Genomic DNA, 12364 nt, shown 5'->3' on the forward strand with positions numbered 1-12364 from the left:
AAAACTATTTATTTTCTGACAGTGTGTTTATTTATGAGCAACTATGCAGATTAACAAACATCTAGAAAAAGTAAAATATATTATTTTATTTTCCATGTGAATCCCAGATTGTTTATTCTTCTTTGCCTTTTCTACAAAGTGCTTTAAATCAGTCCTACCTGTCTGTATCCATGCTGGGTCAGATCCTGATGCTTGAAAAAGGAGGCAGAATAAAGCTACATGCTGCTAACCAAGCCTTATTGCTGAAGCGAGGGTTGGAGCGAGGTGGTGCACAGTGCGTGTTTCTAAGTCGCTTGTGGAGAAATGCCCTGGGCAGAAATGTCCTTGTGGGATGGAAGATGGAAATAGTGAAAACGAAGAAGACTGGAAGAGAGTATAGTCAAAAAATGAGAAAAAGCGGAAAAAGTAGTGATCAATTGAAGGGGAGTCCAGTTCAGAACAGTCAAGTGATGAACAATCTAAAAATTCCACAGGAAAACAAAATGAGTACAAAGTCATATTCAAACTAGTTAATCAGGCAGACTCTTTTACAGATTGGAATCTGGTTCAGTTAACAAAATCGATCAATAAACTAGTGGAAGACTGAAGTTCCAGAAAACTATAAAGTGGAGACCTGTTTATCAACTGCAGAGACAACAAGGCAAAGCCATTCGGATTAACAAGATTGAGAGGAAAAGAGTTCAGTGCAGCTTGATGGAGAACAAAAGGATTCGCAGGGGAGTCATTGGAGGAAGTTCTCTAAAAGTATCTGAAAAAGAGATTCTAGAAAATATAAGTGGTGCAAAAGTAAAAGAAGTGAAACGGTTAAAAACAACAAGAAATGGAGAAAGGTGTGACAGAGCAATTACTCAGTAAAGTTTTCATTGGATACATGAGCTACAATGTAAAAATATACAATCCTTCGCCACTGAGATGCTTCAAATGCCAAAACTTCTGACATATAGCAGCAGTATGCAAAAGAAAACAACAATGTGGTGCAAAATATATGGAAAATGTAGGAAAGAAGTTTAAATAAAATGCTGTAAATGTGGTGGAGAAGATACTGCTGCATATCACGGATGGGAAGTGAGTAAAAGGTCTGAAGAAATTAGAGAAGTGAAATTTGAGCTCAGAATAACACATGCTGAAGCTGTAAAAATGATCCCATCCCAGTCAGAAAGACCCAAACCTACAGTTCAGCAAATGGAAAGTTCAAAACCTCTGGAGCAATGTCCCAAAATTGAAGATTCATTGATTGTAAAAAAGAAAGATTTTGTTCTTTTCATGGTCATCAACACCGCCCAAAGACTGACTGGCTGCCCTCTCCCCTCCTTGGAGGAGATTTACTCCACCCGCTGCTTCAGGAGAGCCTGCAGCATCATCAGGGACTCCTCACACCCCGGTCACCATCTTTTTGAACTGCTCCCATCTGGGAGACGTTTCAGGGCAATAAGGACAAAAACAACCAGACTGAAAAACAGCTTCTTTCCTAGAGCTGTTGTTGCCCTGAACGCCTCATGTACACTGTAACAACTGTAACTATCAATAATGACAGTAACATTAAATGCAATATGCTACCTCACGTGCAACAACCTGTACCCGCTGCCACAGAAGAACCCACAGTATCCCCCTTTTTTTTTTTTTTTTTTTTTACTTTTTCGTATTTATTTTCTTTTAAATTTGCACTAATTGCTTGTACTGTGTTTCTTTTTGAGAAATTTCGTTGCACCCCTTTGGAGCAATGACAAATAAAGAATTCTAATTCTGATTCTGAGAAGTGATTAATTGCAGTGCACAGATGACAAGGAAAACCGAAAAAAAATCAAAATAATAGTGAAAGCTGCAGAAAAGTATCTTGAAGTTAAAGATTTAAACTGGAAAATGGTTGAAAGCATGATGGGAAAACCAATAGGACCATCAGAAACTGGCAGAGTGACAATGACTTAAAGACAAGTTAGAAATTATGAGGGCAAATATGATTAAGTATTTATTATGTTGGGTGAAGTTAAATTGTTTGGAAACATATTATTTATATATTTATTTTTATTTTATTTATTTATTTTTTCTGAGGGTGGGTCTGCTTTCCTGTTTCCTTGCTTAACTCCTTATCAGTTGGTGGCAGTAATGCACTGAAACTAGTTTGGCAACCGCAATAAAGCCTCACAACAAGAAGGAGAGCGAAGGTGGTGAGCAAATGCACTTCCTGTCAGCTCGGGGCACAGCAGAGCTGCGCCGGAGCTGTGAGAGATGAGCTGTGAAAGTGGAAAATGAATTAATAAAAAAATCCGCAGATCCACAACGGGGCATGTGCCCCTGTGAAAAGGGTCTGCTGATGGCCAGGAGCCGGGCGGTGCTGGCCCGGTTCCCCCTTGCCATTGCTAGGCCGCTGTTTGTCTGTCTCTTTGCGGGCTGTGTGGGAGCTAAAGCTAACGTTAGCTGAGCCGCTACATTAGTCCGCTGCTATGAGCTTAATCTACCTGCCATCCAGCAGGTCAGTAGGTTGCTATGGGCTGTGGCGGTTAGTGCCGCTGGGAGACTTCCGGTTAGAACCGGTCTGCCTCTGTCAGTTAGCCACTTCCTAACGTCTGAATCCCAGCAGCTGAGAGGTTTCTGCGGTGGTTTGGCCTTCTTTTAAGAATTTTTAAGGTAATTTAAAGTTGTTTCTCTCTCAACTTCAGTCTTGAATTGTTCAATGAATGTTTCTTTCAAGCAATGGCGTAAATATCGATAAGCAGAGTATGGGGGCCCGACCTCTTAGGGGCCCCGTCACTGACACCTGGAGGGCCCCCTATGCAATTGTAGACTAGGACGTCTATTTGCAGATGTAATGGTGTGAAAAATTCCTCTTAAACACACCTGATATTAACTTAACTGACAAGACCGTATTTAAACCCTAATAAATGCCAGATTTCCACATGATGGTGAGCCGTTTAAACACGACACCAATAGCAAAGCAGACAGTGGTACTTTTAATTACTATGTTAATAACTGTGTATAGTTCATTAGACGGTTGGTAAAAATTACACTCATATGATATGTTTCAAACCGCAATAAAGATCTTAGAAGAACAATGCATTTAAGTATTTCATTTTTTATACTACAACTTGGAGTTATGGATAATCCTGATTGTAGATTAAAACCATAACCTTTACATACAATGTGTTAACGACGATGGATACCAAAATGAGGTACTTAAGCCAATTCCAGAAAAGAAAAAGCAAAGAAGAGCTGTTGGAAGAACAGAAAAAAACTTCCCAAAATAAACATGTTCTTTCAAAAAACCGTTGATGGGGTGTTGTACTTCAGATGGGGCCCACCAAGAAAATGTGGCTTATTGTTGTGTCGTTACGCCATTGCTTTTAAGCCACTTAAGTCTGACCTATGAACCGGTCAGCCGATAATGGGCTGTGAGACCGGAGGGATGAACGGTGTCTCCACAGGCGGCTCCAGAAATGCTGCTTTCCATCCCAGAGGCCCAGCCTGCTGGCTGGGTTCAGCCTTTATGGCCGAACAGCATCATGATGGAGGGATTTAATTCCAGCCACTTCCAGACTGGGATTTGTTGGGACCTGCTGGTTTCCTTCATTTCGCCTCTCATCCAAGAGGCTCGGTCGGTTATAGCTGGTGGTGGGGAGCGCTGAGATTAAATTATCTCACTAGTTAACCACCTCTTGGATAAGAGGGGAAACATCTTCTACAGCAGTTTGACTGAAAATGAGCAAAAGAGCAGCAAATGTCCAAAGAAAAAGTTGTGAAAATGTAGAGTGTAATTCCTTTCTGCCCCCAGTTGGGGGTGTCTTCCCAGGTGAAGTGTTCCCGAAGCTGTGCTCGTCGGACCTGAGGTGCCAGGAGGCCAGAACCGCCCACCGCGTCCCAACATGTCCAAGGCCAAGAGCTCTGATTCCGTCAAGGTTGTGGTTCGCTGTCGCCCCATGAACGACAAGGAGAAGGCTTCCAAATTTGAACACGTGGTTTCAGTCGATGTGAAACTGGGCCAGATTATGGTCCGGAACCCCCGGGAGGCCGGAGCGCCCCCCAAAGTCTTCACCTTTGATTCGGTTTACGACAGCAGCTCCAAACAGATCGATCTGTACAATGAGACCTTCAGGCCGCTGGTCGAATCGGTTCTGCTCGGCTTCAACGGAACCATCTTCGCCTACGGCCAAACGGGGACGGGGAAGACCTACACAATGGAGGGAGAGAGAAACGACCCGGAGAGGAGAGGGGTGATCCCCAACTCCTTCGAGCACATCTTCACTCACATTTCCCGCTCCCAGAACCAGCAGTACCTGGTGAGAGCGTCGTATCTGGAGATCTACCAAGAGGAGATCCGAGACCTGCTCTCCAAAGACCAGTCCCACCGCCTGGAGCTGCGGGAGAGGCCCGACACGGGGGTGTACGTGAAGGGCCTGTTCTCACAAGTCACCAAGAGCGTGCAGGAGATGGAGGACGTGATGAAACTGGGTAACCAGAACTGGTCTGTGGGAGCCACCAACATGAACGAGCACAGCTCACGCTCTCAAGCCATCTTCATCATCACGGTGGAGTGCAGCGAGCTGGGCGTGGATGGAGGGAACCACATCAGGGTGGGGAGGCTGAACCTGGTGGACCTGGCAGGGAGCGAGCGGCAGACGAAGACGGGCGCTCAGGGCGAGAGGCTGCAGGAAGCCATCAAGATCAACCTGTCGCTTTCGGCCCTGGGAAACGTCATCTCTGCTCTGGTGGATGGCAGGTGCAGCCACATCCCCTACAGGGACTCCAAGCTCACCCGAATGCTGCAGGACTCCCTTGGCGGGAACGCCCGCACCGTCATGGTCGCCAACATCGGTCCCGCCTCCTACAACATGGAGGAGACCCTGACCACGCTGTGCTACGCCAACAGGGCCAAGAACATCAAGAACAAGCCACACATCAACAAGAACCCCAAGGATGCCCTGCTTGGGGAGTTACAGGAGCAGATCGCCAAACTGAAGACGCAGCTGGAAAAACGCATGGGCAAGAAGAAAAGGAGGAGACAGAGGAAGAGGGACGGGAGCGACGGAGACGAGCTGGAGGACGATGAGTCTGAGGGTGGAGACTACTGGAGAGAGCAGCAGGAGAAGCTGGAGCAGGAGAAGGCGGCCATCTTGGAGGACCACAGCCTGGTGGCCGAGGAGAAGGAGCGGCTACTGAGGGAGAAGGAGAAGAAGATGGAGGATCTGAGAAGGGAGAAAGAAGTGGGAGAGATGCTGGCAGCTAAAGTCAAGGTAAGCCAGAAATGAGAGTCCGCTCCGTCACCTGTTCCCCAGACGTTCTGCATCTGACCCGCTTACTCTTCTCTGATCTCCAATCACCTCCAGGCCATGGAGAGCAAGCTCCTCGTAGGTGGAAAGAACATCTTGGACCGCACCAACGAGCAGCAGAGGATGCTGGAGCTGAAGAGGCAGGAGATCGCAGAGCAGGTAAACAAGAAGCAGAAGAACTAAAGTCTGATCTGAAAATTACAAAATCCCGTTCTGCTGTCTGACCCCTGACCCCTTCAGCACTATACTAGGCCTGCAACTAATGATTATTTAGATTCATCTGTCGATTTTTTTTTCTTCCAATTAATCGATTAATAATCGGATAGCCAAAGGTTTCTTAAAGGGAAAGTAAACCAGCTGAAACTAAAACTATTCCAGGTGAGGAGTTCTGGATTATAGAGAATTCTGAGATATCTTAAATGAAAAATCTTTATTTATTTATTTATTTTTTTACAATCTTGGTATAATTTCTGCTCTAAGCAGGTCTCATGTTTTACAGTCTCTATGCTCCAGTTAACGATTAATTAGTTGATGATTATTAAAGTAGTCGATTAATCCAATTGTTTCAGTCCTACACTTTATAGTGAACTTTAGAGTGAACTCTGTTAACTGACCTTTCAACAAATGATCACTACTTTTTGCTCCCGGTTGGTCATGTGACTCCAACTCCCCGCATGATGCCTCTTTGCTACTTGCCGCCACTTTCACAACAAATCCAACAATGCTTTGCAAAGAGAGCTCTCCTAGCAAAGCATTCTGGGATATACCTGCTCATCTAGTGACCATGGAGGATCACTACTTTTCAAGGTGCATTGTGGGAAATTTCCAGTCCATTACTTCTCATCCATTAGACGTTCAGACGCTCATTTAAAATGGCGTAACCACTATATAGAGATTAGGCCGGGCATTTGGACTCAGCCTCAGTCATGACCCAGAGCAGAAGGTGGAAAATGCTCCTGATGCTAATTGGTTAGCAGTCCGACCAAAGGACTGGGATGGAGGGGACACACTTGGGTCCGTCCCTGTTAACCTAAAGCAGCCTAGTGCTTAAACAGGGTTACTTCAGGTAAAATTCATTAAATGTGATTATAGTGACATATAAAATGCTTTTAGAAAAAAAAAACTTTCCTCAGATATATTTGCATATATATGTATATATATATATATATATATATATATATATATATATATATATATATATATATAGAGTCATGGGTACTTGTTGGTGCATTAAAATCATTTCTAAGCAATAAAGTTATTAAATTAGAGTTAGTCATTCCTGTATAAACTCTGTGAAAGGAGGGATGGACTCTAAAGTTAAAATGGAAATCCGTTTTCCACTGGAGATCTCAGGAGCCGCTTCTGAAGGCAGCAGAACCTGCAGGAAGTTGGACTTTAAATCACAGCATTATTAGCATTATTATAACATTATTGCTTTCAGAAACTGAGGGAGAGGGAGATGCAGCAGCAGATGGAGAGTCGAGATGAGGAGACGCTGGAACGGAAGGAGACCTACAGCTCTCTGCAGCAGGAGGTGGACATCAAAACCAAGAAGCTGAAGAAGGTAGGAAATCAATGTTGCTCTGGGAATAAAAGGGTTTTATGATGAAAGTCCGTTTTCCCTCTAAGCATCTAGCCTGTTGGTTGCCTTCATCCTTCACTCGTCTTCATCACAGAAAGATTTAAAGTCCCGTTTTTGTGAAACTAACTTCGTTCTTCTGATATTTTTTGTTCCTCAGCTGTTTTCCAAGCTGCAGGCAGTGAAGGCAGAAATCCAGGACAACCAGGAAGGGCACATCAAGGAGCGGCAGGAGTATGAGCAGATCCAGAACGAGCTCACCAGAGATCTCAAACTCAGGTATGGAGCACATCGATGGCCGCCACTCTGCTCTACTTTCACCCATCAGGCCTTAAAATCTGCTCCTGATTTAAATGATTTTAAAGATTTCACTAATTCTGCAAAACATCGTCATTATTATTAGTTATTGAAGTCCAGATAAATAGCTACCATCCTTTTAACACGTGAAGCTGCTTAAACTGGAACCGTTGATCTTTCAGAAACCTGATCATTGAAAACTTCATCCCACTGGAGGAGAAGAACAAAACCCTCCACAGGGCTTTCTATGACGAGGAGGATGAGAGCTGGAAGATGAAGGCCGTCAGTCGCACCGACGAGTAAGTTTGGTGCAAAAGCGCAAGGGGGGGGGGTTCCAGAACCGCTCAGAGAGACTCCAGGCAGGAATCTTGGTCCTGTAAGGCAAACCATTCTGAGGAGTCAGGCTGTAAAGATGGAGGCAGAGCCTCCTCATGAAGCTGGAGGTGAAGCCGCCTCCCTCTGCCTGGTATCTGGCTGCCTCTGTGTTCTGCTCTGGTTCCTCTGCTTTCAGCTGCACCTGTTAGACTGGAAACTTAACCTGCTGCTGTTTGTCATCCTGCCACAGCGATCATCAGATGATGTCATTGCCGACGTCCGCCATTGGCTACAGGAGGCCTCTCAGTCAACATGCTCTCTTCTGGCAGAGGTTGAATTTTGACACAAGATACAGAGTGAGTCGCTTTTCTCTTGAACTGATAAATATGATTCTCTTCAGGTCAAGTTTAATGATTTCATCTGAAGTTCTGATGAATTAACTGATTATTCAGGTTCTCTGGTAAATTGAACCTGTCCTTTTGAGCCCATTAGCTTAAAGTTCAGCTACCCCCCCTTTTCCCTCTGACCCAAAAAACGGTTTAAACCGGAACAATCAGCTTTTAGTTGCAGTGGGAACAGCTCACTGACGCGTGTCTACCCGAGTCAAATGACTCGGCAAGCGACCTGCTTTAAAATCCCCTTCAGCTCTGATCAGCGTGCTGTGGGAAAGGTGGGTCTCCAGCTAAATTACGTGATACCACTGAACGCAGCGTGCAGACGTCAATACACTGCGCCAGTCGCTCTTGATCTAGCAAGCAGAAACAACTCTGGCCGTTTCTCAATCTGTGTACTTGTTGCGTTGGGGTGTCCTCGTGAAACGCCATCATCCTCAGCCCTTGCACTGTTCCAATTCACAAGAACAGCAGACAGTGAACAGACAAAGTCCCTAGATGTTGTTCTGACCCCTCCCTCTTTACCCAGCATGCATCAGAGCAGGCTTGTCCGTTCTCCATGCACTGCTGCAGCAGCAGCTTCCAGGTTAGCGCTCACAGAGCTCAGAGTATTAAGATAAAAGTTTTCTTTTCTGTTGCTGTTGTTCAATAAAAGTAAGTTTTAAGCGGCCAGGGCTAACGTTAGCCCGTCTGCAGCAGCCAGGGCCAAGGTTAGCCCGTCTGCAGCAGCCAGGGCCAACGTTTGCACGTCTGGAGCGGCCAGGGTCAACATTAGCCCGTCTGCAGCAGCCAGGGCCATGGTTAGCCCGTCTGTAGTGGCCAGGGCCAGGGTTAGCCCGTCTGCAGCAGCCAGGGCCATGGTTAGCCCGTCTGTAGTGGCCAGGGCTAACGTTAGCCCGTCTGCAGCAGCCAGGGCCAGCGTTAGCCCGTCTGCAGCAGCCAGGGCCAAGGTTAGCCTGTCTGCAGCAGCCAGGGCCAACTTTAGCCCATATGCAGCGGCCAGGGCCAACGTTTGCACGTCTGGAGCGGCCAGGGCCAACATTAGCCCGTCTGCAGCGGCCAGGGCCAACGTTTGCCCGTCTGCGGCGGCCAGGGCCAACGTTAGCCCGTTTGCAGCGGCCAGGGCCAATGTTAACACGTCTGCAGAGGCCAGGGCCAATGTTAGCACGTCTGCAGCGGCCAGGGCCAACGTTAGCCCGTTTGCAGCGGCCAGGGCCAATGTTAGCACGTTTGCAGCGGCCAGGGCCAATGTTAACACATCTGCAGAGGCCAGGGCCAACGTTAGCCCGTTTGCAGCGGCCAGGGCCAATGTTAGCACGTTTGCAGCGGCCAGGGCCAATGTTAGCACGTTTGCAGCGGCCAGGGCCAATGTTAACACGTCTGCAGAGGCCAGGGCCAACGTTAGCCCGTTTGCAGCGGCCAGGGCCAATGTTAGCACGTTTGCAGCGGCCAGGGCCAATGTTAGCACGTCTGCAGCGGCCAGGGCCAATGTTAGCACGTCTGCAGCGGCCAGGGCCAATGTTAGCACGTCTGCAGAGGCCAGGGGCAACATTGGCCCGTCTGTAGTGGCCAGGGGCAACAGGGCCAACATTAGCCCGTCTGCAGCAGCCCTCTCTCTGCATAGCCGTGGGTGAAGTACCGCTGGCTCTGATGGAGGTATGATTGTTTTATTTGGCAAAACATTTAATTTGTGTTTATCTGACTGTGTTCATTATTATTCCCCGACAAAATGAAAACCATCATATTTTATCATTATCTAGAGACTATTAATAACAGGAGGTGAAATGCAGCTCCAGACTAGCTTTGAATGTGATGATGTCATCAGTACGCTTCTTTTCCAACTGACCCAGATATATTCTGTGTGCTCCCGTTCTCCGAGTCCAGACTTTCCTGGGGTCTTCTCTAAAACATACTTGATCAGAACACGAGTCCGGACTCGCGATGGACTGGCGACCTGTCCAGGGTGTACCCCGCCTCTCGCCCATTACCAGCTAGAGATAGGCACCAGCACCCCTCACGACCCCACTTGGGATTAAGCGTGTAAAAAAATGGATGGATGGATGAATAGATGGATATTAACAACTTTTTCAAAGATTGGACCCTGATTAAAGTTCCTCAGTAATGAAAGTTTGGAAAAGAAACAGAACTCGGGGACTAAATTTATTTTCTGACTGACCCGTGTGCGTTTGGTTCCTCAGGCTGAAAACATCCTGAAGGTAAAACTGGACATTCCAGCACGGACACCTAAAGCCTACCAGGAGCCAGTTATTGCCCCACGGGTGGCAGCTGCCCTCGAGGACGCCCTGAGAGACGAGGATGAGGTTATAGTAGACGCGTCAGGCTTCCACAGCAGCCTGAGTTCGGACCCGCCTTCCAGCGCCGGCGGCAGCCTGAAGAAGCCGAAGTCTGGGTGAGGAAAACCTTCAGCTCACAGCAAGTTTCACATTTGGCTTTTGCTTTCTGACTGAAGGTTTTCATCTGCTTTCTGTCTTTCAGCCGGCCGAGAACAAGGAAGAGGCCCAGCACGCCGGCCTCTCCCATCAGCCCCCGCAGTCCAGAATCCGCCAGCCTCTACCCAAAGCCCCGCGGCCTGGTGCCCAAGTGACGCCTCCCTGCCTCCTTCCTTTTTTGTTTTATTCACAGGCACCCTCTCCTATTATAATATTCTAATTTTCTGATATGATGAATTTGAGATTTTCATTTGTTGTCATTTGTAATCATCAAAATTAAACAAAATAAACATCTGAATATATATGAGTTTGTATGTAATGTATGAATATAATATACAAGTTTCACTTTTTAAATGGAATTACTGAAATCAATCTACTTTTTCATGATATTCTAATTTTATGACCAGCACCTGTAGATGGCTTCCTTCACGCCCCTCTTCTAGCTTCCTGGGTGGGAAGTGAAACATCTTCAAACTTGGAAACAAAGTCCAGTGGAACTGCTTAACTTTTCTTTTTTTTTTTTTTTGGAATGACCGAGAATCTTCACCTCATTTGATACTGAAGTCGGTCAGATGTTTGGTTTTACCTTCAAGAACACACTCTGATTACATCACTACAAAGAGATCCCAGAGGGAGAGAGAGCATGTATTAAATGGATCTGTTCAGTTTAAATTTAAATAAATGCAATTTTTACCCTTTTAAAGATGGAAATGTATTCTGTGAGGGGAGATAAAGGATTGTAAACCCATTCTAATGTGTTACTGGTTTCTTCTTTTGGTAATGACAAAGTTTGAAAAGTCAATGATAAAGGCAAAATTCAAAGCCTGAAAATAATATGAAGGGAGACTCCCCCTACATTACATATTTAATATAGTAAACTTACTAATGCAACTCTTCTGCTTCAAGCTTCTTGGAGAATTTAGACATAGCTGTAACTACTGAGAAAACCTGTTGACAAGTTTAGACATTTTTCTTCACATTTGATCATGGTGTTTAATTTATCTCAATATAGCCTAAATCAATCTAAAGCTATTCAGAATCTTTGTTGCTTTTAGCAGCCCAGACTGTGGAGACAGTTATGAAATTACAATTCCCAGATTTAAAGAAGTAAAACCAGTTTTTTTCCAGTTCTAGTTTGGAACAAATTCTGTTGAATTCAGATCGTGTCCCATTGTGGATTTGAACTGAACACAAGTCTTCTTGTTAGGACGAGGAACTTTAGAATAAAGCTCTCATGTTGCTTCATTGTTTAGCTCCACTGTTGGTGGTAGTGTCTGAATCCAGGTACAGAAGGGAAAAAAGCCTGCCTTATTTTGCTTCATCTTGTCAGCTTAACCAGATGATTAGCTTCTCAGAATATTAGTCTGGGTTTTATGTTTGGAACTGATCTCTGTACAGGCTTTTTACTCTCTGAACCTGGATTATCCACCTCTGGCTGTGATTAAAGCTTCTTGTTTCTACAGTGCCTGGCAAGAGTATTCAAGCTCCTGGAACTTTTCAACCTTTTGCCACATTTCAGGCTTTAAACAAAGATATCAAATTATGATTTATTTTTTTATGAAGAATCAACAAGTAGGACACAATCCTGAAGTGGAACGAAATTTATTGGATATTTTAAACTTTTCTGACAAATAAAAAAAAACTGAAGAATGAAGCATGCAAAATGAATCGACCCCTTTACTTTCATTGCAGAAAACTCTCTGCAAGATCACTAAGGATCTCTGAATGATCCAGTGTTGACCTAAATGGTTGATGATGATAAATAGAATCCACCTGTGTGTAATCAAGTCTCCGTATAAATGCACCTGCTCTGTGATTGTCTCATAGGTCTGTTTAAAGCGCTGTGAGCATCATTAAAATCAAGGAACACATCAGGCAGGTTTGAAATAATGTTGTGGAGAAGTTTAAATCTGGATGATAATACAAAAAGGTTTGGATTGGGCTGGAAGCAAATGCTAAGATTGTTACTTCAACTTCTGTTTCAGATCTTACAGAAATATATAACTTGTCTCTTAGCTACATCATTACTTTAATCTTTTTGTCAGATTGGAGCCCCAAAGCAGTTTTCAG

The 12364-nt window shown here is 45.2% G+C and overlaps 1 protein-coding gene across 1 annotated transcript; it reads left to right on the forward strand.

Moving 5' to 3' along the window:
• The first annotated feature begins 2264 nt into the window (after positions 1–2264).
• LOC119795298 (kinesin-like protein KIF3B) lies at positions 2265–10494 on the forward strand. The gene is made up of 9 exons (XM_038303213.1): positions 2265–2625; positions 3767–5225; positions 5319–5420; positions 6703–6825; positions 7001–7119; positions 7320–7436; positions 7703–7808; positions 10043–10254; positions 10341–10494. The coding sequence occupies exons 2-9, from the start codon at positions 3858–3860 to the stop codon at positions 10447–10449; spliced, it is 2256 nt and encodes a 751-aa protein (XP_038159141.1). The 5' UTR covers positions 2265–2625; positions 3767–3857; the 3' UTR covers positions 10450–10494.
• The last annotated feature ends 1870 nt before the right edge of the window (positions 10495–12364 follow it).

The sequence above is a fragment of the Cyprinodon tularosa genome, unplaced genomic scaffold (assembly GCF_016077235.1).
Source record: "Cyprinodon tularosa strain WSP-4 unplaced genomic scaffold, ASM1607723v1 ctg509, whole genome shotgun sequence".
NCBI lineage: Eukaryota > Metazoa > Chordata > Actinopteri > Cyprinodontiformes > Cyprinodontidae > Cyprinodon > Cyprinodon tularosa.